Raw genomic sequence first — 24322 nt, 5'->3', positions numbered from 1 at the left:
AAGAACAAGTAGACACACACAGCGCTAACTTCCAACAACTTTATTAGAAACCAAAGCACAAGAATTTATACATGCATTTTTACCGTGTCATCTCAAAGCATGCGCAAAATCACTGTGAGCGTAGGTAATCTACTTCTTTTTTTGAAAGTGTGACAGAAGGAGTGCTTACACAGGCACTTCCTAACCTGCCTATCTTTTCTGCTTCGATAATTTCACGAGTGCGCTTGTCATTACTTTTCCCGACTAAAAAACATTTGTCAAGTAACGGTTTGCACTTTACACATGCGTTGCAATGTTTCACGAGTTCACCATCGTTTTCATTCTTATTACTTACATTGCGATTATGCTCACGGAGGCGGTCATTCAGGCAGCGACCAGTTTGACCGACATACTGTCGTCCACATGAGAGCGGTATCTGGTACACCACGCCTACCTTGCATTCTACAAACGGTTTTTGGTGTTTTTTTCGTGCATTCTTTGGCCAAAGGACGAACTTTGTTTACCTTGCACAGGCTGTTTAACTTTTGAGGGGCAGAGAAAACAACTGACACATCTACCCGATTTGCAATGCGCCTAAGATTGTGAGAGATGGTATGCAAGTATGGGATAACTGCCATTTTTTTCTTCTGTCTTTCTGAGGGCACATGCGCACAAGGATGCAGCTCAGTGTTCAATTTCCTGAGTAAACTTTCCGCTACTGAAATCTGAAGGTGACTAGGATAGCCAGCGTGCGACAGCCTACTGCACTGTTGTTGCAAACTTGCATACATCAAATGCGGACAGGATTTTCGGAGGGCATTTTCAAGGCACAGATTCGCTATGGCTCTTTTTACCAGTTTAGAGTGGGAAGATTTGAAGGGCAGGAGAGTCTTGCTATTGCGAGGTTCATAAGCCCAGCAGGTATGACCTGGGTGAAAGATGATGCTAATGTCAAGAAATCTAAGCTTGTCATTAGAAGGCAGTTCGAAAGTTAGAACAAGCGGTTTAATACTTTGTCTGAGCACAGTTAGTATGTTAAAAGCCTTCGATTCAAAGGAATCATGGTCACTGTCAATAAAAATCAGGAAATCGTCAACGTATCTAAAAACTTTGGTAACCTGCATATTGTCTAATCTGTCCATACCGGCTTTGTCAAGTTTTGCTATCTGGGCAATGCAGGAGCCGATACAAATCCCTTCATTTTAAAGGTGAGGTTTTTCATTCCACAAGAATGAAAAACTCCTTCTGTCAGACTTTCAAAAAAAGAAGTAGATTACCTACGCTCACAGTGACTTTGCGCATGCTTTGAGATGACACGGTAAAAATGCATGTATAAATTCTTGTGCTTTGGTTTCTAATAAAGTTGTTGGAAGTTAGCGCTGTGTCTGTCTACTCGTTCTTTTGTCCCTTGTCCTGTTTGCGCTATTGCTCCGAAGTATGAACCAACAAGCCCGAATTTCAACCCTTCACTACGGCGTCCCTATAGCCTGAGTCGCTTTGGGGCCTTAAACCATTATTAACCAAACCTATTGATGCGGAGACCAGCTTATCAAAAATAACATACTGATCTGAAACACGACGCCGAAATGCCGACCCAATGATCTATTTGAGGCATTATTCCTCGAGTTCCTCGACATTGCACACGCCCTCCAGTCATTTGCCCTCCTTTCCTCTCTCCAAGAGTACACAGTCTATTCAGACTCACAAGCCGCTATACACCACATACAGAAACGCACACCAACACCTTCTCTCCAACAGTGGGCCGAACGAGCGGTATTCGCACTGCAGCCTTCCATCGTTTTCCTCCGCTGGGTCCCTGGGCATTCAGGGATAGACAGCAATGAGCTGGCCCATCAGATCGCCCGCGACACTCTTTTCCGGGCATTGTTGATCCCCCGGCCCAAGCCCTCGGAGGACAGTGGGAGACTCACCCTTCGCCGCACCATAAAAGAGGTCTACCTCGAGCTCCGCCTCAACAAACGCCCTTACCCTACCCCTCATTTATCACTCACGGTGCCGGAGGCTCGCCTTCTTCGGCACATTCAAATGAAGGCCGTCATCACCCCGTCCCGCCTCTTTCTCTATCGCTATCGATCGGACCCTTCCTGTTTCAACTGCCCCAGTATCTATGCGGACCTTCTATTGCCCGGCTGCTGAGCAGTCGGGTCCCCCCCCCCCCCCCCCCCATTACCACCTGGCTCGACTGGCTTGGAGCTGAAGGGGAAAAGAACAGCGACTTCTGGTCGCCCAGGCGGTCGACATGCTCGCCCTGTAAATTATGGTCGAAAAAAGGTCTTCTACTACTACCCTATTTGAGGCTACATGCATGCAGCCGACTAGCTAATCATCTCTCCAGATCAAAAAGTCAAGAGAACCGTCACCTCCTCGTTCTCTACCCGGCCTCTATTCTCATTATTAGGATTAGGAGAGAAGGAAAAAAATCACATGGACCCACAATTCTATAATAGCATTAGCAGCTGATGATGCCTTTGCCTAATGTGTCGTCATTTTCTGATCTGGTGAGGCCACTTCCCTACAGCCATTGGGAATGCTTCCGTCAAGTGACGCCACACCCCTTAATCAATGAGCGAATTTTATGACCGACGGCGCATCCGGCCTCATGGGGCTCCAATGCTATCTTATTAAAGATTTCACGGCGCGCCTACTTAGACGAAAAACTCACATTCTTGTTGGGGTAGTCCCAGGACACGACGAACTTGACTCCCTCCTCCACAGTGACTGTGCAGTTGAGCGTGAAGGACCCGTTCAGCACCGGATGAAAGTTGCTCTCCTTCTCGATCGTCACGTTGGACGCTCTGCTCACATTTTCTGCCGATATCAAGGGACCGAGCCAAAACAAGTGTGTCAAGGAAACTGTCACTACTTGCACAGACCCCTCACGCAAGTCAGAGGCTGACAATACCAACGATAGTTATTATTAACGAGTGTACGACCCTCCTCGCCACAGACGTTGTCACCGGATCTCAACACCAGACGACTATATGGCTTGCGAACGCTCCCGCTTTCAACGTTTCAGGTCGCAAGCAGTCAGTCTGACACCGTTTTCCAACTAGCAAGCTCCAAAAGTTGTTTAGTGTCTATCTCAAGAAGATCATGTTGAATTCCAATGGCAGATCCAGATCAACTGTGTCTTCTCTGTTCGGACCAATTGTACTCCGGAGGCAAACTGGAAGAGAGAATTGAATGTTCCAATGGCAGGTCGGGATCAGGTGTCATCCCGGATCGCTCTTTTCAGCAGCAATATTTTCTTCGCCGAAAGCGAAAGATTTGACCAGAACCCGTGTGACGTTTTACTTTCTCCACGTCTGCTTCCTGTCACGACCGGCTGCTGCTGCGTTCCTGTCGCCGCTACCCGGTGATCGGGGTTAATCCAGGCCACATACAAGGAACGTTTTCTGACCTTCTTTTATTATTGTTATCCACGCCCTGCGTGACCCGCCACGGTGGCCCAGCGGTTCGGGCGCTAGGCTACTCAGCCGGAGTTTCCGGGTTCGAACCCGACCGCGGCGCAGCGTTTCGATAGAGGCGGAACGCAGAAGTCGCCCGTGTGCTGTGCGATGTCAGTGCATGTTAAAGATTCTGAGGTAGTCGAAATTATTCCGCAGACCTCCACTACGGCACCTGTTTATTCTTTCACTACCACCTGCCTCCCTTCCCTCACGGCGTCGTTCGGGTGTCTACCGAGACGTGAGAAAATTACTGCGCCACAGCCGCCGCGGTGGCTCAGTGGTTATGGCACTCGACTGTTGACCAGAAAGATGCGGGTTCGATCTCGGCAGCGGCGGTGAAATTCTCGATGGAGGCGAAATTCTAAAGGTCCGCGTACTGTGCGATGTCAGTGCAAGTTAAAGAACCCCCAGATGGTCGAAATTTCCGGAGCCCTCCACTACGGCGTCTCTCATAGCCTTAGTCGCTTTGGGACGTTAAACCCCCACAAACCATAAACTTCCCTCAGGGAGGAGGAGGAAACATCTATTGCAACACTGTACTGAATTGGGAATGGGAGGTGGGGATGGTCATTGAGCTGGGTGGCAGTCCCTATTCCGGGACGCGTATTGCCAAACCATACCCCGTAGGCGCACTCGAGCAGACGAGGCCCAGGGGCGCGATCACGTGACATAGCGCCACTTCCGTCGACAGCAAAAAAAAAATGGCTGCTTCACTTTGTAGCCGCGGCGGCCTCGGTGTTTTCACGCCCGTTGTAAACAAGTGGTTCCAAGACCAAGGGTCTGTGCAAGCCGCCTCGTTGGATCCTGGAAACTTGCCTCTGAATGCTTAAAGTGCGCCGATTCCAAGTACCTATGCAAGCCCCGCGGTTGGATGCTTGATATGCATCCAACGCAATACCTACGCGGTGGCGGTGTCTCGAAGCGTTTGTTTCGAGCCGTTTGTGGTCGTTGCAAGCGTTCCTAATTCTTGCGAGGAATGGCAGCGGCGAGTAATAGCTGCTCACCACGGAGAAAAGAGGCTGCTCACGGCGAACTTCCTGTGCGTGCATAAGCTGCATAGCACAGTGACAAATGTGCGCGTAGTGAAAGTGAGTGCGATCGGAGCAAGTGCTTCTAGGCAGAGAAATGCGCACGTGTGAAGGCTCACTACGCGCCGCAGTTTTTTTTTTTTTTTCCGAATGTTGAAATGAACTCGGCTTTGTGCAGCTAGCCGCATTGGTTGCAATGGTTGCAGTGGTCGCGACCGAAGCGAGCGTTGTTAAACGACGATGTTTCTGCTTTGTGTCTATCACCGATTTTGGCCGCGGTTCGTAGGTACTGTGGTTGAAAACTGTCGTGTGTGCGACGGGACGCGATCTTGGCTGCACGGCCATCAGACTGCTTTCTTCCGCGACTACAGCAGCGTGGCCATGCTTTTGCGGCATGAAGCTCCATACAGTGCATCGGTGTGCAGTGCAACAGTCTCTTCTGGAGCGCTGTCTTTTTTTTTTTTCTGCCGCCTATGCGGACCTATGTCTGCAAAAAGGTGTGCGTAAGGAATTGGTGACAACGCAAAACTCACTGCATGATGATGGGCTGAACCAGAGGAGTAGTTTTCTGTTTAGGTGGTGACAACATGGTGTGCTCTTTTTAAAAAGTGCTAACTTAGCAATTTTAGCTCTGTGAGCTTATAGAGTTTATAATGTATGCAAGTGGCCCAGATATTTTATTTTCAAGCAATTTAATTCATTTCGGACAAAAGCAATCTGTGCCAGGATGCGAGTCGTCAAGGACTGATCCATTGCCGAATGTATATTTCTAGATTTTTCAAAAGCGTTTGGCAAGGTTTCACATCAAATGCTTTTTTTCAAACTAAGCAAACTTAATCTTGATACTAACGTTCTTGGATGGTTGCATTCTTTTCGTACTGATCGTTCACAATTTGTCACAGTAAATAACACTTGCTCCTCCACTTCGCCAGTCGAATCAGGCATACCACAAGGCTCTCCGTTGGGGCCTTTGCTTTTCTATTTTTTATCAACGACTTGCCTATTAGCTTATGTTCACAATTTAACCTTTTTGCAGATGACTGCGTCATATACCGCGAAATTAACAGTGACACTGATGTAACTCTTTTTCACTCCGATATTGATGATGTTCTTTACTGGGCTAACACCTGAAGCATGGAACTAAACCCTAAGAAATGCAAGTACATGCGTGTTTCTGGTCGTAATACTTCACTGCCCTCTTATCATCTTAATAATACTAGCTTCGAATCTGTGTCTTGTTGAAAATATTTCGTCGTATTTATTTCTTCTAATCTCTCTTGGAACACGCATGTAGATTATGCAACCAACAGCGCTAATCGCATGCTGGGCTACTTACGCCGCAATTTTTATCTTTCTTCTAGTTCTGTAAAATTACTTCTTTACGAATCGTTAGTTTGTACTAAACTGGAATATGCTGCATCTGTTTGGGACCTCAATCAAGAGACGCTCATCTATTAGCTGAAATCCGTCAAGAACCGGGCGGCTCGTTTTATTCTTTCAAATTATCATCGCAACTCCAGCGTCACGACTATGAAAACACCGTTGTCACTACCCCTGCTGTCACAACGTAGGAAAAGATACCGTCTTTGCCTGTTCCATAAGATTTATTATGACAATCCCATTCTTCAGAATAAAATGATATTGCCACCCTGTTACATTTCACATCGCATTGACCATCGACATAAGGATGGTATTCCTTTATGCCTAACCAGCCATTATCACAATTCATACATCCCAAGTAGTTCAGTAAGCTGGAATCACCTTCCCGGATCTATCGTCAAAATTTGTGATGATTCTACGTTTAAATCTGCTTCAACCAGCCTGCTGCTGTCATAAACTTGAGAATCCTTAACACTGTCACTTTTTTTCAGTTAATTTCAAGATGCAGTCAATCCTTTTTAAAACGGTTTTTCCACTTGTTCTATATGCGCGCATGTTACTGCTTTTTGAACGTGATATCTCTTGTCGTTTTGTTTTTCTTGTATGCTGATGTTTTTTGTTGTTGTTTTTATTCTGCGACATGTGCTTTTAATTCGTTAAATGTTTTGACGTAACCTGTTTGTTCCTTTTTTCTGTGAGCTTCATTTATATCTAATTTTTATGTGTATTTACAGCTGTAGTTTTGTTTCACTTTCGTGTGTAACCCACTCCCCTCTGTAATGCCCTCTGGCCCTGAGGGTAATGAAATAAATAAATAAACAATGATTTTGACAACAGAAAAAGAAGTGCTTTGGCAACCAGCAAGTGGGTGAGCAGGAGAGATCATGGCTTCAGAGAAAACTGTGCATACAACTGCGACAAGCGGTATGATGGCAATTGTAGTGTGTAGCAAAGGTATATGATTCAGGAAGTCGTTGACTTATCTATTAAATCCAAAAATTTTTAGCAGTCTTCACACTGTGCATAACTGTGCAACAAAAATACGTACGACAATAGGCTCTGTGCATTTTCACTCGGTTCGCTGTCTCATAACCGAGCTTCCATGTTAACGAGGCACAGGTGAATTGAAAAAGTATTGACCTCCGAAATACTCTCCATAAATTGAGTCCATAATAAAGGGGCCTACATTAACAAGGCATGACTGTATGCGTGAAATCATGGTTGTTTATTTAGTTGACATGATGATACAAGTAGTTATGGTGTGTTATTTAACTAGGTGACCTAAGGTGTAAATTTCACTTTGCAAATTGTGAAAACTCATCAGAACAATGTGTTGTATGGTACAGCAGTGTGGCGGTTGAAAAATAACAGTTCGCTTTACCTGACACCACTTTGAAATCACAGATAGGAAGATGAGCCCTGTGCAGCTTGCAAACCTATGTTAGGAACAAAGACGACGACGGGAAAGAACAAACAACAGCGCCACACAGAGCAGCCTTTCTTGCTCTATCCTTCTCGTCCCTTAGCACAGTGTCAGCACGCCGTCTTGTGCACACGAGAGCTCAAGCTCTGTGAAACAGAGGTCAACACCAGGACAGGAAACAATGTGAACTGTCGGGGGCAAAAGTGCCCAGGACACGTGATCGACATCAAAAGCATACAGCTTTGCTATCAGCCGGTGGTGGTTGCAGATCACAGTCGTGGTGATGAAACTGGGCCTTGGACTCTATAATGTGTGCTTGTGAAATCAGCCGAACAACAGCGCACTTTGCACCTATAAGCCAATATCTTCAGTCGCGCGTTCTGGAGAATTTTGTCCCCAATAGTACATACGTGTATCTTGTGCAGCAGATTTCCCATGCCAATTCTTACGCATTCTGCTTTTCTTCTGCAACCTCGAGGTCCCCCAAGCCATTGCCCGTGGACACCAGCTTTTTGTTAAACATATTTGGAGCTTCCTTTCGACGTTTTGTCACAGGCCTTCATTGGTGATTATGGAGTCTGCCACCTGCAATCAATACCAGCATTTTAATCCTCCGGAACAATATTTCGGATGCTCTCGAATGACCTCTTTGCTGATGTTATGAATAATGCACTAATATAACTACATTTTGCCTACTTATAAGGCCATTCCGAGAAAGGCATATGCACTGCATACTGGTTCAAATACTCAGCCATTAATATGGCTCACAGTGAAACGTGGCCTCACCTGTTAATTCTTATACACCTACCCAACCTAGGATACTCACACCATAACCGCCTATGTTACTTCAATTCAAAACCCCTGAGCGGCATCAGCAGGGCATTGTAATGCCACATGGCACAAATATAATTTTTCTAAGATTCTGGGATGAATTCAGATCTGAGCCGCTTGTTTTATACTCTCAGAGTATTGTTGAAGCTCCAGTGTCGTAGCGCGAAAGGTGAATCTTCAAATTTCTTCTTCCCATTCAGAAACTGCAGCTTTTTTTTATCCTCTACCGTCACATAACCAACTATGACTCATAGTTTCTTCTGCAATAGCTCCATAAGCATTGTTGTGCCACTTAAGTTAGCTCATGACACTGCATTTCGAGATTCATTTTGTTTTTGCCACGAAAAGTTGGAATGGTCTTCATCTCACATGGCTATGCTTGCTAACCTCTTTTCTTTTGAACTGGTCACTGCCGGAACTGACGCAATAAGTTACAATGTTAGCTTGATGTTTTATGGGAATCACCCAGTGTGCAGAACGTTTGTAACTTATTAGCATCCACCCAAGCGCAGTCATAAGGTTACAAAGAAAAGCTGCACAAGGACCACAGAAGCTTTGTAGATAAATGAAAATACGCTCTGGTGTATGGTTCGAACTCGGAACCACAGCCTCACTGAGGTAGTCGCACTACCAACCAAGAAAACCAGGACGGCTAGCATATGGTGGGGCGAGCTCGAAGTGGCGGTGATGTTGGTGCCATATTTTTGAGGAATCCCTAAAGGTAGAAATGGTTTGTTGTAAGGAAGTAATTGCTCATTAGCATCCACCCATACGCAGCCATACGGCTACAAAAGAAAGCTGCAAAGCTTTCCTTTGTAGCTTTATGGTTGCGTTTAAGTGCCAATGCAGTAATTACTCCCTTATTAGTAAACAGTGAATTCATCAAGCTCCTATTTGCTACGCCATGTCAATGTTCACGGCTCAAGTATTGTTACGTAGGACCGTTGAGGTATAATAAATGTTAAAATAAATTGATTTAACAAAGTGCATAGTCACACGTCCACAATGGCAAACCAATACAATGTTCTCTTTTACATAATGTATTCATCGAGAACTTTCCTAATAATCTATTTCATGTAATGTCAAGGCATATTTGCACAATAGTTACATTTAGGCTAATTTGCACACTATACACAAGCTAGATCCAGCTAGCAATGAAAATTAGTGCATTATTATGCCTATCTGTGTCAGTCTCTTTTGTGCTTGTCTCTTTAGCTAAGCACCGCATAGACTTCTTAACATGGCTCATTGAGAATGCTACTTCTATGCTTATGCATTGACATTCAGGATACCGTTAACGGGGCTGTTGGCTACCTTAAACCCAGAATCCGTTAACTTCAATCTGCAGCAAAAGATGCATCTGCAGCAAACATATGCCAGCAAAAGACAGCATTCTTTGGCCCAGCTTCAACTTGGTCTTTTCCACGTTTTTGACGCTTATCGATACCTCGCCTAATTTCTTTCATTGAAATCAGACTAGCTGTGAAATAGATATATTTTGCTGAAGATGTTGATAAATAGCAACTCCAAGATTCCATATATATTAAGCCGTACAAACATCTGTTAACGGCAACGGTTAGCAATGCTCACTTTTGCTTGCTACTTTGGGAACTGGGGCTATATCCATGAAGCGGTTTGCAACTTAACATCAGCCAGCCTGACGTCAGATGGCGCAGCGGCCATTGGCGTGAGGTGAAACGTGGATAAACGAGGCGGTTCCAAAGCGAACTGTTTCGTGGATATACCCCCTCGTCACCGAGTCATGCTGTACTACAGTTTAATGATCAGCGGAAACTCTTAGATGCTGCTTTAAAGTTGTATCCGAGAACATAGAAACGTAAGCCTGTCGCATACTTAAATGGCTAAAAAAATAATTTCATTTTATTCTGCGAAATTTTAGCTCTCATAATGAAAATCCAATTTTAAAAATTCTGCTTGAAATGAAGGGCTGGCTTGAGATAACCAGAAATTATGGTCGCCGTATTCTGTTTCCCTAATATTACGAAGTGTATTTTCCCTGCATAAGCCAGGAGCCATTATTAGGCAAACCCTCCAAATTATTCCTTGCATTTCCTCTCCCTGTAATGAAGTTTACTGGCTCCCATATCTCATTATGCTGATATTAATGAGTATGTCATGTGTAGACTTTTATGCAATAAATACTGCGCACCAACTGTGTTTTGCATTCACAGCGACATTCGAGGATGCTCTGGAGTTGCACAGATTATACGGCAGCTTGTTCTGCGGTAAGGTTTTCTGACTGGCTAGTTGGTACATATTCATATTTGATAGGCTTTGCGCTAAAAAGACGTTCACAGGAAGAAAGGGGTAGAGACAACAGGAAAGAAGCGCAATGGCAGGTTGCGATGGAGATTAGGTTCACACACAGAGTAGCAGCAGCTTGCCTGAACTGATGACAGAGTAAAGAGCCCGTAGTAGGAGATATGTACTTAAGTAAGGCTTTCTGACGATCTAGTTGGTACATATTCCTATTTGATAGGCTGTGCGCTAAAAAGACGTTCTCAGGAAAAAAGGGGGTAGAGACGACAGGAAAGAAGTGCAATGACAGGTTGCGACGGCGATGTCAACAATGACATGTCAACAATCACTCGCCTTCGACAGAATATCCCACACTTGTTTTCAACGCTGGATTCTGGCTCGTGCAACTCCAATGTTATCTCATCCCACACTTGTTTTCAACGCTGGATTCTGGCTCGTGCAACTCCAATGTTATCTCAGGAATGACCGCTAGAAGAGAACTGACGTCCCTCTGTCAATGTGGAGAATAAAGACATGCACTTTAGCCGAATGACACACATCTAAGCCCATTCCCAGCCAATGAGCTCCATTTATATTTGGTTTTTATAATAGCTATAGAAACACAACAAAAACAAATCAGTATTGTTGCATTTTCACTGTTCTGTGAAATGGAGAACTGCTTTAGTTACCACTGATTGTACGTGTTCCAAATGGTGAGCAACGTCATAATTTTCTCATGTGCAATTGCATTCGTGATTGACAGCAGTGTTCTAAAATATGAATTTTTGAAGCATGCACACTTCAGATATGCGCACACATGGTACATTGAATAGATACGCATGTCTTTTGCAATACCATCAGTAGGGATGCAGGGAGGAGGCCTGTTTGCATATTACAGTGACAACTCCTGTGCATTGCTTGGGAAACGCTGCAAGTACAATTTTTTTTCTCTGCCAGCAATGTTAATCCACTGTAGTGTGCTATTTTGAATTACTGACTAATAATTTAAAGTATGAAATCTTAGGAATTTGAAAAATGCGATTTCGTGATTATGATGGTTGTTAGCAGCTTGCACTGTAGCCTTGCATGATCCAGTGAATGTGTTCTTACGATGGAGAATCTGCGATAAGATTCGCGTAGTCATTCTGAAACCTTTATTGCGCGTTTCTCGTGGCAGCGTAACTTCCTGTGCAGGCAGAGTAACTTCCAGTGAGTTTACAAGCACTGTATCAAAATCAGTGATGAACATGCAGCAGAAAGACTCGCGCATCGGTCGCGACCACTGCAACTAACGCCACGAATGCGTCTACCAGCACAATGCCAAGCTCATTTCAGCATTCGGAAAACACGCTGCACGTAGTGAGCTTTCCCAGGGGCACATTAGTTTCTCTGCCTTGACGGAAAAGCACTCGCTCCGATCACATTCACTTTCACTACGTGGACGCTTATGCACGCGCAGGAAATTCACCGTAAGCAGCTGTTACTCGCAGTGATCCATTATGATCCTTGCAGGAATTAGAAACGCTTCGTGACATCGCCACAGCATGGGTTTTCCGTGGACCACGCATATCTTGTATCCAACGGTGCGGCTGGCATAGGTCCTTAGAATCGCGGCAGTTTAAGAATTCATAGGCAAGTACCAGGATCCAACGGCATGAAAACAACCGCAGTGCCGCATGAAGCAGCTATTTTTGCTGCGGACGGAAGTAGGGAAGTGCGGAAGTGGCGTCATATCACGTGATCACACTCCTGGGCGTCGTCTGCTCGAGTGCGTCTACGGAATATGGTTTGGCAATACGCTACCTGGCACACTGACCCCTCCTACTTCACACAGTTGCTGGTTGCCAAGACACTTGTTTTTCTGGTGTCAAAATAATTGTCAGGGCTTGGCGACTCGCATCCTGGCACAGATTGCTCTTGTGCGAAATGAATTAAATTCTTTGAAAATAAAATATCTGGGCCACCTGCATACATTATAAACGCTATAACCTCAAAGAGCCGAAAATGCTAAGTTAGCACTTTTTAAACAGAGCACACCATGTTGTCACAACCTAAACAGAAAACTACTCCTCGGGCTCAGCTTACCATTATGCAGAGAGTTTTGCGTTGTCACCAGTTCCTTACGCACACATTTTTGCAGACATAGGTCCGCATAGGCGGCAGAAAATAAAAAAAAAAGACAGCGCTCCAGAACAGACTGTTGCACTGCACACCGATGCACTGTATGGAGCACCATGCCGCAGAAGCATGGCCACGCTGCTGTAGTCGCGGAAGAAAGCAGTCCGACGGCCGTGCAGCCAAGATCGCGCCGCGTCGCACACACGACAGTTTTCAACCACAGTACCTACGAACCGCGGCCAAAATCGGTGATAGACACAAAGCAGAAACATCGTCGCTTAACAACGCTCGCTTCGGTCGCAACCATTGCAACCAATGCAGCTAGCTGCGCAACGCCGAGTTCATTTCAACATTCGGAAAAAAAAAAAGAACTGCGCGCGTAGTGAGCCTTCACACGTGCGCATTTCTCTGCCGAGAAGCACTTGCTCCGATCGCACTCACTTTCACTACGCGCACATTTGTCACTGTGCTATGCAGCTTATGCACGCACAGGAAATTGGCTGTGAGCAGCCTCTTTTCGCCGTGGTGAGCAGCTATTACTCGCCGCGGCCATTCCTCGCAAGAATTAGGAACGCTTGCAACGACCACAAACGGCTCAAACAAGCGCTTCGAGACACCGCCACCGCGTAGGTATTGCGTTGGATGCATATCAAGCATCCAACCGCACGGCTTGCATAGGTACTTGGAATCGGCGCACTTTAAGCATTCCGAGGCAAGTATCCAGGATCCAACGAGGCGGCTTGCACAGACCCTTGGTCATGGAACCACTTGTTTACAACGGGCGTGAAAACACCGAGGCCGCCGCGGCTACAAGTGAAGCAGCCTTTTTTTTGTGTGTTGTCGACGGAAGTGGCGTTATGTCACGTAATCGCGCCCCTGGGTCTCGTCTGCTCGAGTGCGCCTACGGGATATGGTTTGGCAATACGCTTCCGGGACGCCATTGGCCGCCGCCGCTGCCCGTGATCTCTGGACCAGGGCCGGCTGGGCCTCCAGATCGGAGCTGGACAGGCCCGCATCACAGCCCTGCCTAGTTGTCTGACTTATAATGGCTATATGTGTATTGTGCTGGCTCACACCATGTGGTATAGGTCAGCATGCATAATTTGCACCTGCCCGGGAATGGTGGGTCCACGTGTTTTAGTACGGCGGGTTTTAAGAAGGACCCGGTTTTGAGACATCTAAGGTGTCACTCCACGGCTCTGTGGAGATCCATGGCGGGTCCCGGGAGTATCCTCCTGCAGAGGCGTAAATGGTTGTTAATATCCGCGTAAGAGAGTAGAGGAATCGGTATGATTGCGCGGGAGAACCGGGGGATTGAGCGGAACCCGGGGGAAGGAACACTCGGGCAGCCGCGTCAGCAGCCTCGATCCCCTCAACCCCCTGGTTGACTCATACTACCTGTTTTTTTGCTCATAACCGAATCCGAATTGCTCTCAAATTCCTATAGTATTCTGCTGGTGAATGGCTCTATCCTTATATATATATATATATATATATATATATATATGTTATATATGTTATATATATGTTATGTATGTTATATTGGCCAAACAGGCCAGTGCCTGAACGAAAGGCTACGAAAACACCGGACTACAGTCGCAGCTCTGATGGCGGGGGGGGGGGGGGGGGCATTTGGTCGCACATTGCCGAAAATGCAAAGTAAAAACAACAGGCGGTAATGAAGAAAAATGCGTTCCGCTCTTTAGCCACACGAGAGTGCTGAGACGGCTTCATAGGCAGGGTGATATATGGAGATATTTGAAGCATTTTGCATTGATAAAACAGGGGACAAGTGCGTGAGCACACCCTCAATAGCCCTCACGAAAAAAGAGATAATCTATCTGTCAGAAAACTTGCGCGTCAATTTGGTTTAAATGTTTACTCTTTGTTATGAAAATCTGCTTCGTGATAAAGAGAAGGGGGCGGGGGTACAGTCTCCTGAGCATGCGCCGAATAGAAGTGTAAAAATCTGTTATGTGTGCATTAAAACGTCAGTTGAAGTCTAGCGTGCTGTCCCGTCGGTTCCTTTTGTCGCTGTCCTTGTGCTTTCCATGCTAGTTGCAATGTCGCAGTCACTAACATATCCTACCCCGCACGTAATTTCGGCAGGCCTGCTGCGAGTCCGACATTATGTACCCTGTGTCGGTGTGGGTGGGGGCCTGTGCAATCGCCACTTCCTCCAACCTTAGCGAGTCGCTATTTTTTACCGAGAGCCTGTTCACGTGCTTTCCCTCGTGCACCCCAGCAATGGTGCAGATGCCCTCCTCGGTTGGACCCGCTGGATCCACGTACTATATGCCTGTCTGATTCCCGCAAAAAATTTAAATAAATTTTGCCCTGGCTTCGCGCCTCCTCTCCAAAAACAATTTTTTTTGCACCTTCAGCGCCATCTGAGCCAAAACGCGCAACGTTAATTCTCCCAAATGTAAATATTTTTTGCCATGTTCGCGTCCGCATAAACAAAAACTACGGAATGATCAAAAATCTGTGTTAAAAGATTGTCAGTTCATTGTGACCGCTTTATATATCAAGATCATTACCCTGTTTGAACGTCCCGCGCTTTCTGACGTCAGGCGCGCGTACTCGCTAAGCCTAGCAGCTCTGTAAACATGGAGGAAGAAAAAAACTGGGAGGGAGCATGACGTCAAAACCTTGAAGCCTAGTCATAAAAAATATAATGGATAGCATCATGGGAAAAAGGCCCTCACGTGACAAGGCAATGGAGTGTATATTGCAACCGCGCAAACCGACGCAGAGGAAACCACAGGGCAAGACGCGGAACTTCAACTAAAGTTTACTACAGGAAAACCACATTTATACAGGAATCGTAATCACACCTGATAAACAGCCGACACCATCAAATAACGCAGGCACGTGGGCGCGCGTGGCACAAGTTAGCGTCTAGATAAAATTCTTTCTTGCATAAAGATACGTAAGTGGAGCTGATGCAACGGTCATTTTCGTTTTTTATGCAGTAGGCTTCGAAAATTTTCCTGCTAAGCTGGGTCGTCAATTTTTTCAAGACAATTGTGTCGCGGAACCGGGGCATGTAGTTACTGCAATGGCGACAATGCTTTGCCAGTTCCCCGCCCCCCGCCAATGATTCAACAGCGGCGCGATGCTCCTGAAGTCAGACATTCAGGCAACGTCCAGTTTGCCCTATGTAGCAATTCCCACATGTGAGGGGTATTTTGTACACCACCCCAGTTTTGCAGGGAACGAACCTGTCTACATGCTTAGTGCGGCACTCGCTCTTTTTGCCACTTCCCTGCACCATATTGCACATGCCCGAAAGCTGTTTGGGCGCCTTGAAGACCACCGGGACATCACATTTCATGGCCACTTTTTTGAGGCGATGGGAGATCTGGTGGAAGTATGGTATTGCCACGGGTCTCCGGCGTTGCGGTTCTTCACTTGGGCTGTGCTTCGGTGGGCAACGAGCTTCCTTGGCAAGGGCTTCTATCACCGAGGTGACCATCACTCGAGGAAAACCAGCACTATTCAGACGTTGTAATTGAAATCGCACGCTATCCTGCATTTCATGTGGGCAAGACTTATCAAGAGCAGCGCGCAGGCAGTTTTTTGCTATTCCCCTTTTAATAAGCTTTGAATGAGCTGAATGGTGGTTTAAAATCCCTTCTTTTTTTTTGAGCGAGGCTGGTACAAGGCAGCGGTAGCTCTTAGCCGGATCTCGGTTTCGGTTTTGCTCTCTCGCTCTACGAGCAACTGCGCGACCATCCGCTTGTGTTCACTGACGGCTCCGTGGTGAGCGCAAACTGCTCGCTCGCCGCAGCGGCCACGATCCCCGAGCGACGCGTGCGCTGACTGCGGCGCAGTGGAGATATTGGAGCACATGCTCCTTCGCTGTGCCGCTTCTGCAGTGCCGCGTCGCGAGATGCTCGCGGCCTACAGGGCGCTGGGAATCATCCCGGACAGTCTCGAAGCGCTCCTGTGGCCGCGCGGCAGTGCGCGCACCCGTGACAAAACAATGGTGAGCCTCTGTGCGTTCATCGAGCAGGCGGGCTTGACTTCCCGCTTGCTCTTCGCCAGGTAGTGCACGCGTGACACAAACGCTCCGTGGGTGCTACCTCGGACGGTTTACGCGGCCGCTAGTGCAGTGTGCCGCACGCTCGATTAGTCCGAGACAGGACGCTAGGTGCGGGCGGCTATGTACATACAGTTTACTTCTTTTTGTAAGTGATTGTGCGCAGTGGCCGGTACACCCCGCGCAGGGGCAGACGTAAAGCCGCCGGCAGTCTCTCTCGACAGAGAGAGAGAGAAATACTTCACTGCTGCATTTCACGTGGGAACCGCGTACGTATGTGCGCGAGCGTATTCGGCGCGAATTGTGCCTCGAGAATAGCGGAGAACGGCGGGCCCATCGGCGGGCCGAAGTCCGCCTGCCCGAGAAATAGAATCTTGCGCTGCGCGCCGGAGCGTTCGTGAAACACGTCCGTCCGCCGTGAGCGCTCTGGAAGCCACTGCGCCCTTTTTTAGAGGCTCGTTTTCTTCGCCTACTCTCGAGTTCTCCGCTTATAGCATGCGCTGAAATAAACGCTCCGTATATGTGTATAACGACGAAAGGAATTCCTCTCCATTCTCTTTATGAACCACAGTTGAACAGTGACGAGGTCGTGGCCGCACCCTTTGATGAAAAGTTTACCTGCAGTTTTCTACAGTGCACCCAAAAACTCAAGAGTGTAATCAACAGAAGTGTTGAGACGCAGAGCCTTCAGACAACCTCGAGCTCGGTACGCATTCCGCCAAAGCAGCAACACAGGCGCGGCGCTTCTGAGCTACATCGGAGCACGGACGTTCACTAAAGAGCATCGCTGGTTGGCAGTCTGGTAACTGTGGAGGGCCTATTTCCCAAGAGTCAGCGCGCAAAAGGGCCCTCGGCAGCGGCATCAGAGGAGGATGGCTTGCAGAGGCTGAGCGCGCTCCCTCCTAGTTTTTTTTCCTCCATGTCTGTAAATACGGAAGCAATCTGCGCATCTGGCGCCTTTTATCCCTAAAATTTTGCGGCGCGGGAATGTTCTGTCAAGGCGAAAGTTTCGTGCGCATTTCGTTCGCCCTGAACGTGAGAGACAGAGTGGCGACAGGGCATCAGTGGTGAAACGAGAAGCCCCGCTTCGACGGGCGCCGCCATATTGCCTGAACGTAGAGCTTTTCTTAGTGGCCCCGCAGGAGCGCACGCATTCCATTCGCAGAATGGGAGAGAGCAATCTTCGCCGGAGCTACGCACTCCGTTCATGATCCGGCGGAGCGTTCGCGATCTGCCTTTGCAATTCAACATGATACTCGAAATTTTGAGCCGAACACAATTAGTGCTGGTAGATCTATTCCCTGTAACCCTTTGCGTAAGTGCAGCGGGCAAAAAATTTTAATACAATACAGGTTATGCTGTGTCTTCTGCATTTTCAAACTTTCCATTATTACGGTCCATCATGTCCAAAAAAATGATTTTTTTTCTTTTGATTGTTCAGGTGATTCCTCGCAAGCAAGCAACGCAAGACGTGACTGGTGGAGACGGGAGCAAAGATACTGAACGCACTTTTCAGTACCTGTCTTGTGGGAAGCCGTCCTTTCAACAGCCTATCTAGCCTAGCATAAACTTTGCGGCAGTTCTAGAGACCTTCGTACGATACGTGTTTGCAGTGTTCGTGACACAGCCTTTGTCACTGCTCTGTTGTTTGTCCTTTGGCCTGCTACGAGCCTTCAATAAGTATGTCTCCAAAAACTCAATAAGTGGTATAAAAGATGCTTCCAACAATTATTCAATCCATTTTGCTATTGTTGTTATATGCTAACGAACCTGAGTTCGCATTTCATTACTATTCTTTAGTTTATTCCTCTTTTATGTTTATTTTGGTTATAACCGGCATTTAAATTGGAGCGACTGACAATGCTTTCTAGTTACTAGTATTCCTGTACTGACGTCACAGCTGGTAGCAACTGTTGCCAAAGGGCAGAAAAATTCAGGCGTGCCGGGAGCCAATCTTGGTTCTTCTCAGGCACGTTCATATTTTGCTGGCGGTGTAGCTGATATTATTACACCCCCGCAGATATTATTACATCCTCGTCATCATTTGACGCTGTCATTGTCAAGGTATTTAGTGCGTCTTGTACAAGGCTAGGACCAGACAACTCCTGGCATCTAGCAGAACAGGTGGCACACTCACTCAGGTAGGCGAAGTGCAAGGACTTGGAGGAGACGTTGTAGACGCGGCCGGGTACCGAGCCGTTGCACAAGAAGTGTCCGGCGTAGTTTCTGTCCGGATTGTAGATGATGAAGCCGCGCATGGGGTCGAACTCGACGGATCCTGGTACCAGTGACACCTCCTCCATCTTGTCGTGCCCCAGGTCCTTCCAGAGCTGCACCTTGGCCTCGGAGTGAGTGGGCAGGCAGGGCACCACCTTTTGCTCGCCGTGGAGCACCATCACGATTACCCACTGGCCCATCTGCTTGTCCGGTTGGAACAGGTAGTAGTCGTCTGTGCCAGCGAGCAGAGAGTCAGGGTGGTTATTAAACTATATCCAGTCTGAAACCGCAAGCTTCGGTCTTGGCAATAAAGCGAAAAAATGCTGCAGGTAAGCAACACACCCACACATATGCACACACGCATAGGCACACACAATACGCATGGACGCACGCACAACACATATGCATGCACGCCGATGCACATTATAAAACTGGCTTCAGGTTTTGCGAAGAAAACACGCATAGACATTTGGTGGTCAGTAATGTTGACGTCGATTGAAACAATTTCTAAGCCTTATGCAAATTATTTTAGAGCAAGCATTTCTTCTACTTACGCTGATTTTTTTTTTCTTTTTTAACGTTGAAGTCCTAGTCTATCTTTTATAACGGCTAGAATTAGGCGTGTGCATATGTCCTGCATGGGAGCCTACAAAATGAAGTGTCGGTGCCCTCATGCAGATAATGGTTACAGGACCTACCATTGACAAAGACATAAACTGTGGCGTTCCCAGTGTTTATGGAATCGGTGGTTTCGTTGTAGTAGCAGGTGTAGCGGCCCATGTCCATGACGTCAGTAGTGTTCAGCTCAAAGACGCTCTTGTACGGACGTTCGCCATCCAGCTCTTCTTCAGTGACAGAAGAACGCAGAGAGACGTTATCCTGGAATTGAACAAAACATGAGATTGAGATTGGGACATCAGCATCAAAAGAATTACATAACCGCAAGAACAAAAGATCTGGAATGAAGTATTGTTCCTGCTTCTATGTGACGACATTTATGAAAGAAAGTGGATGCATTATAAACAGCAGTGTAATTAACTCAACGTGGTCTCACAATAAAATCTCTGATAAGTGAAACGTCGTTAATGCGCTCACTTTTAATTACGTATTGTTCTGTAAGACCTAACACCAATATACCGTCGCTGCCATGCTGAATTTAAGAGAGCTGACTTGAACACACATATAACGGACATGCAGTTAAGTGTTTAGCAACCACAAGTTCATTTGTTTCTTTTTTTGGCCTCCCGAATTAAACTCCTGAGCCAAACTACGAAACCAGGCCAGCAGAGATCGTCGCAGAAGAGACGCACTGTCTGTTGTGAGCCACAAGATGGTGAAAACAAAAGATAAAAATAATAGTGTAATAAAAGCCGAGCACATGCCAGCCCTATCACGTGGTCAACTGCCTCTAAATGCGCTGAAAGAAGCGTTCCGGTGCCAAACACGCGCGAACTTGAAAAAAATCGAATTATTGCGACAGCCGTTACAACTGCATTGTATGCTTTTTCAGATAAGTAATTACTGCATGATTCCGCCGCAAAAACATTCTTTAGCCACGGGTGAGCAGTTGTGACATCACAGCGAAATGTCCGCACCTCACAAGCAAGCGGCTGCTATCAGACTTTGTCTCTATCAGGTACACTCACACAAAGAAAGAAGAAAAACGCAGTGCAGCAGTCCAGGAGTGTAATGAAATACATTCCGCATCCAAAAAGAAAACAAGCAAACCCCGCCTGATGTGCCAGTGGAATTACCCAGGGCTCGCTCACTTGATCAAGAGAAAGTGCCCTGTTCGTGAGGCTATACCCCGTACACACAGGCGGACAAAGATAAGAGTGTGGAGAATGAAAGGCCCGTCGCCGTGCATAATTTTGTGCTGTTATCATGAAAATAGAAGGAAACGCGACGGACACATGAATTCAGTTTAGCGACTTGGTTTTTGCTACCTCGTCAGCCGAGTGCTTTCGCGGCATCCTTCGTTACCTGCGCAGGCTGGCCTAATATTGGGGTAAGAAACTACTGCCGCGCCAAGAAAAAAAAAAGAGGGTTGGGGGGACACGAAAAGGAAACAAGGAAAAAACCAGGACCTGAAATGAGGGACGAGGTCACGAGAAAGAGGTCACAGAAATATTAATACAACGCTGCCTGAGAACAGTAGACACTATCGCGTTCCCCACTACTACGTCAGTAAGCGTTATTGATCTTGTCGACCTGTATATGCTTCCTCCTATATTTAGCTCACTCTGAATGCTTTTCTATCGCCCTTTTCCGCACTTGGCCCTCACAGCGTTCGTCAGCCTCAATAATGAGCAACGAACATTGCGAGGTGCTGATTTCGACGACTTACCCCGTGGGGCGGCAGCTTCCAAGCCAGCGGGTATATCCCGTAGCACGTAATGCGCAGAGTGCTGTTGGCAGGAATGTCGATGTAGGACCCGGTGATGTTCAACTCTGGCGGCAGGTACCGATACACTCCCGATGTCGGACCTGTGGAGAGAAGTGGACCTGTGGAGAGAAGAGGAGAGAAGCGATATATCTGTTAAATGGTCGAGGATAGCACATGAATCGTCTCTGACGCAGGGATTACTTTTGGAAACGCTACATATAGATGTTAGGCCGGTATGTGGAAAACTATGAGCGGTCTACTTTGTCATGTTGAATCTCTTCGGTTTGTTCGCGTTTAGTTGTTAGTTATCACTATGCCGCATTAGAGTTGTGCCGGTTTCACTGCTGTCTTAGAGCTAGTGCTTAAGACACATTCTTTGGTTTGTTCTCTAGCGGTAACGCGTAGCGCTATAGCTTAATCATACATCATTAAGAACGCACATCTGCCACTTTCAAGAACTTCGTGCCTAGAGTTGAGAATAAGTAATATCGGACCGATGTTTACAGTGAAGACAGTGGCTTTAATTTTTAATGAAGACGTAATCCTCTTTCCATGTCGGCCGTAGTATCCGGCATACAGCCCGCTCCCGGTGTATAGTCCTCAGGGCTCAATTTTGGCAAAAAAAAACAAAACAAAACAAAGATTGTCAGATTTCCAGAACCGCGTACCGGGTAGTCCTCACCCCGCACATTAGAAAGTCCACAAAGCCTAAATTTGTAACTTTTACACAAACATGGCCCGTAGGCAGTATGCCGGAATTTATGATACTCCAACGCTACCTCATCATCTCCCTTATTTTTTCATTATGATTTTTTTGTCTTCGCATTCGTTCTTCCCACCACGAAGAACAGTTCACGTTCACCGCAGTACCAGATGTCTTTTCTTACAGCCAGCGTCCTCTTCTTGCCCACGTTTGTGAGCAGCCGCCCCCTGACACTTTACACAGGGTCAGCTGACACACGTGTACGCCTTTCTCGGCTGAGCGAAGCAGGTCGGCCGTCGGATGGTAATCAAAATTATGCAGCCATCCGACAAACGCAGGTTAGTGCACGCCTCTTAATCTCTTCATGAGGCCGGCACCCTGTAGCGGCAACTGCCGGTTCGCTGCATTTGCAGGCGACAGCGCCGGTTCCCTCGTCGCTGCCTGCTCGCTTCTCGCCTCTGCTCTTGCTGCTTCACGCACGTTTGTCACCATACAAGACACCGGATCGTCACCGCCTTGCGCAGCAATGTGCTGCACAAACTGTACCTGTGAAGCCTCTGGTGTGTTGCACAACGCCTGCTGTTGTATCGCCTGCGACGGCAGTCCGCGAGAGGCTTAGCCAGCCTAGCTCAGTCCAGCCAGCATGGCGGTCTGTGACGCGTCGACCTCCCCGCAGCCGCCAGCTTGCCTCCCGCTGCTTTGCGCGCGAACTTGTCGTGACATGAGACTGCACGTCATCGACTTTAGCTGCAACATGCTGCAATTAACGTCTAACTCAAGTCGGTAATACGTGCAGAAGCAACGACTGGTCATTCATTGTCAACGCAAAATATAAATGTTGGCGGCTGCCATTTCGCCGCGCCGACATGGCGGTGTGTGTGTGTGTGTGTGACGCACCAGCTTTCTCGACAACGACGGCCCCTCGTTCGTTCACTGTAAGTTCATCGTCATGTGAACCTGCAGGCATACAAAACACCGAATTATCATAGTCGTGTATAGGGGAAGCAGTACTGAACTCTCCTATGATGCCACAGACGGGCACGCACTTAACGCCGCTCCCTCTTCAGTGTACGAAGACTAGCTGTGAATCCCAGGTGCGCCGAGACGAAAGGCTTCATCGTCGCCCGGAGGAGCCAACTCACACAGCTGTCATTAAGTAAGTATCTGAGAAATTTGTTGCTGCATGAGGCTTAAAAAAGAGTGGGGCAGTTGTCACATCGGCGCAATTTGGAAAAAAAGAAACAAAAACAGCGCTGCGCGGACGCATCTCAAAACAGGGAAGAAGCAAACCCCGGAGAGCAACTAGCCTTGTGTGTGCGGCTGACCCCTCCACCATTGTTCGCCGGCACGGCGCCGAGGGATTGCGTCAGCCATGACGTCGAATGTTCTGAAATGTCGGAGACGTTTCTACTCGAAGCCGACGGAGAGGGCGTAGCCTTGCGTGTGCTAAGGAGGCCCTCCCCCTCGTCACTCGCGCGTCGGCGGCGGCGCCAGCTTAGAGAAATCTGGAAGCAACTCGAAGCCCGTCACACCGTTTGCCATGTGGACGCGCGCCCGGCGAGGAGTAGAAGGTGACTGCACAGTCGATACTGTGTGTATGTGCGTGCCTGCCTTTGCGCGAAGAACAGACAGACGTAGAGAAAGCCTTTATAAGAAGGGCGTTGACCACTGTCGACTAGCCAGAGCCGCTGTTTAAGCTTCCGAACAGCGCACCCGCTCGACTCCCGGGAGAGCACCACTCGCCCCAGCCACAGACCAACAAGGCAGCGCGCACCAGACTGTGGTACGGCACCGTCGTCGTCAGACTGTCGCAGTGTCCAGTCAATATACTGTGTTCTGTTTGTTTGCCTCCATCTTGTGTTAGTGCGCGTTAGGTGCGATATTTCCATTGTATTTTATTCTCTCTGAAGTGTAACTTTGCACGAGTTGCATTGTTTTGTTATTCACTCTCTATGTGCTTGTACTAGTGGTAAATAAAAGGGTCCACCTAGATGTTTAACCTAGATGTCGTCATAGCTCCAGGAGAAGAGAGCACTTTGCTTTGGTAGTCTGCACCTTCAGGGATGGCATCCGTGGTGTCTTGTAAGCTCCAGAATACAATACGTAAACACTATTTATTATCAGGTGAAAGCTGTGAAAGTGCTTGCTATGTGCATCTGTCGGGAGAAGCGTCACGATTACTTGCTTACTCGCCTAATCAAGTTTCGTCACTGAGCTGCCGCAGAGTGCAGAATTTTTAATCGCTCTGCAGCTGATAACTCCAGGCTCACGGCTTTGCTCTGTGAGGTGGCTGCACAGCTCGCCTAGGCTGCTGGCGGCAGAAACGCGTCAGCGGACGTTTCCGCAGCCGCGCAACAACGATTCCGCGGAGAAGCGCTTCCGGCGGAACGAGAGACCGTCCGCTCTTCCGGGCGGCAGATAAGGACGTCCCCGAGAAGTGCGCATGCGGAACCGGTGTCGGGGGGGGGGGGGGGGGGGGGATA

At 47.5% G+C, this 24322-nt stretch overlaps 1 protein-coding gene across 1 annotated transcript in view; it reads right to left on the bottom strand.

The window, feature by feature from the left end:
• LOC149369607 (platelet-derived growth factor receptor alpha-like) overlaps positions 1 to 21445 on the bottom strand; it is an 81155-nt gene extending 59710 nt beyond the window's left edge. Inside the window, exons 1-4 of the mRNA XM_089559075.1 lie at positions 21098 to 21445; positions 19449 to 19629; positions 18671 to 18982; positions 2663 to 2808 (exon numbers count right to left, since the gene is read on the bottom strand). Coding sequence (XP_089415201.1) covers positions 2663 to 2808; positions 18671 to 18982; positions 19449 to 19536 — 546 coding nt within the window. The 5' untranslated portion in view covers positions 19537 to 19629; positions 21098 to 21445. The remainder of the gene's footprint in view (positions 1 to 2662; positions 2809 to 18670; positions 18983 to 19448; positions 19630 to 21097) is intronic.
• Between the last annotated feature and the right edge of the window lie 2877 nt (positions 21446 to 24322).

This window comes from Amblyomma mixtum, chromosome 1 (genome assembly GCF_055824585.1).
Source record: "Amblyomma mixtum isolate Tamu chromosome 1, ASM5582458v1, whole genome shotgun sequence".
Taxonomy (NCBI): domain Eukaryota; kingdom Metazoa; phylum Arthropoda; class Arachnida; order Ixodida; family Ixodidae; genus Amblyomma; species Amblyomma mixtum.
This window is presented reverse-complemented; position numbering and strand designations above follow the sequence as displayed.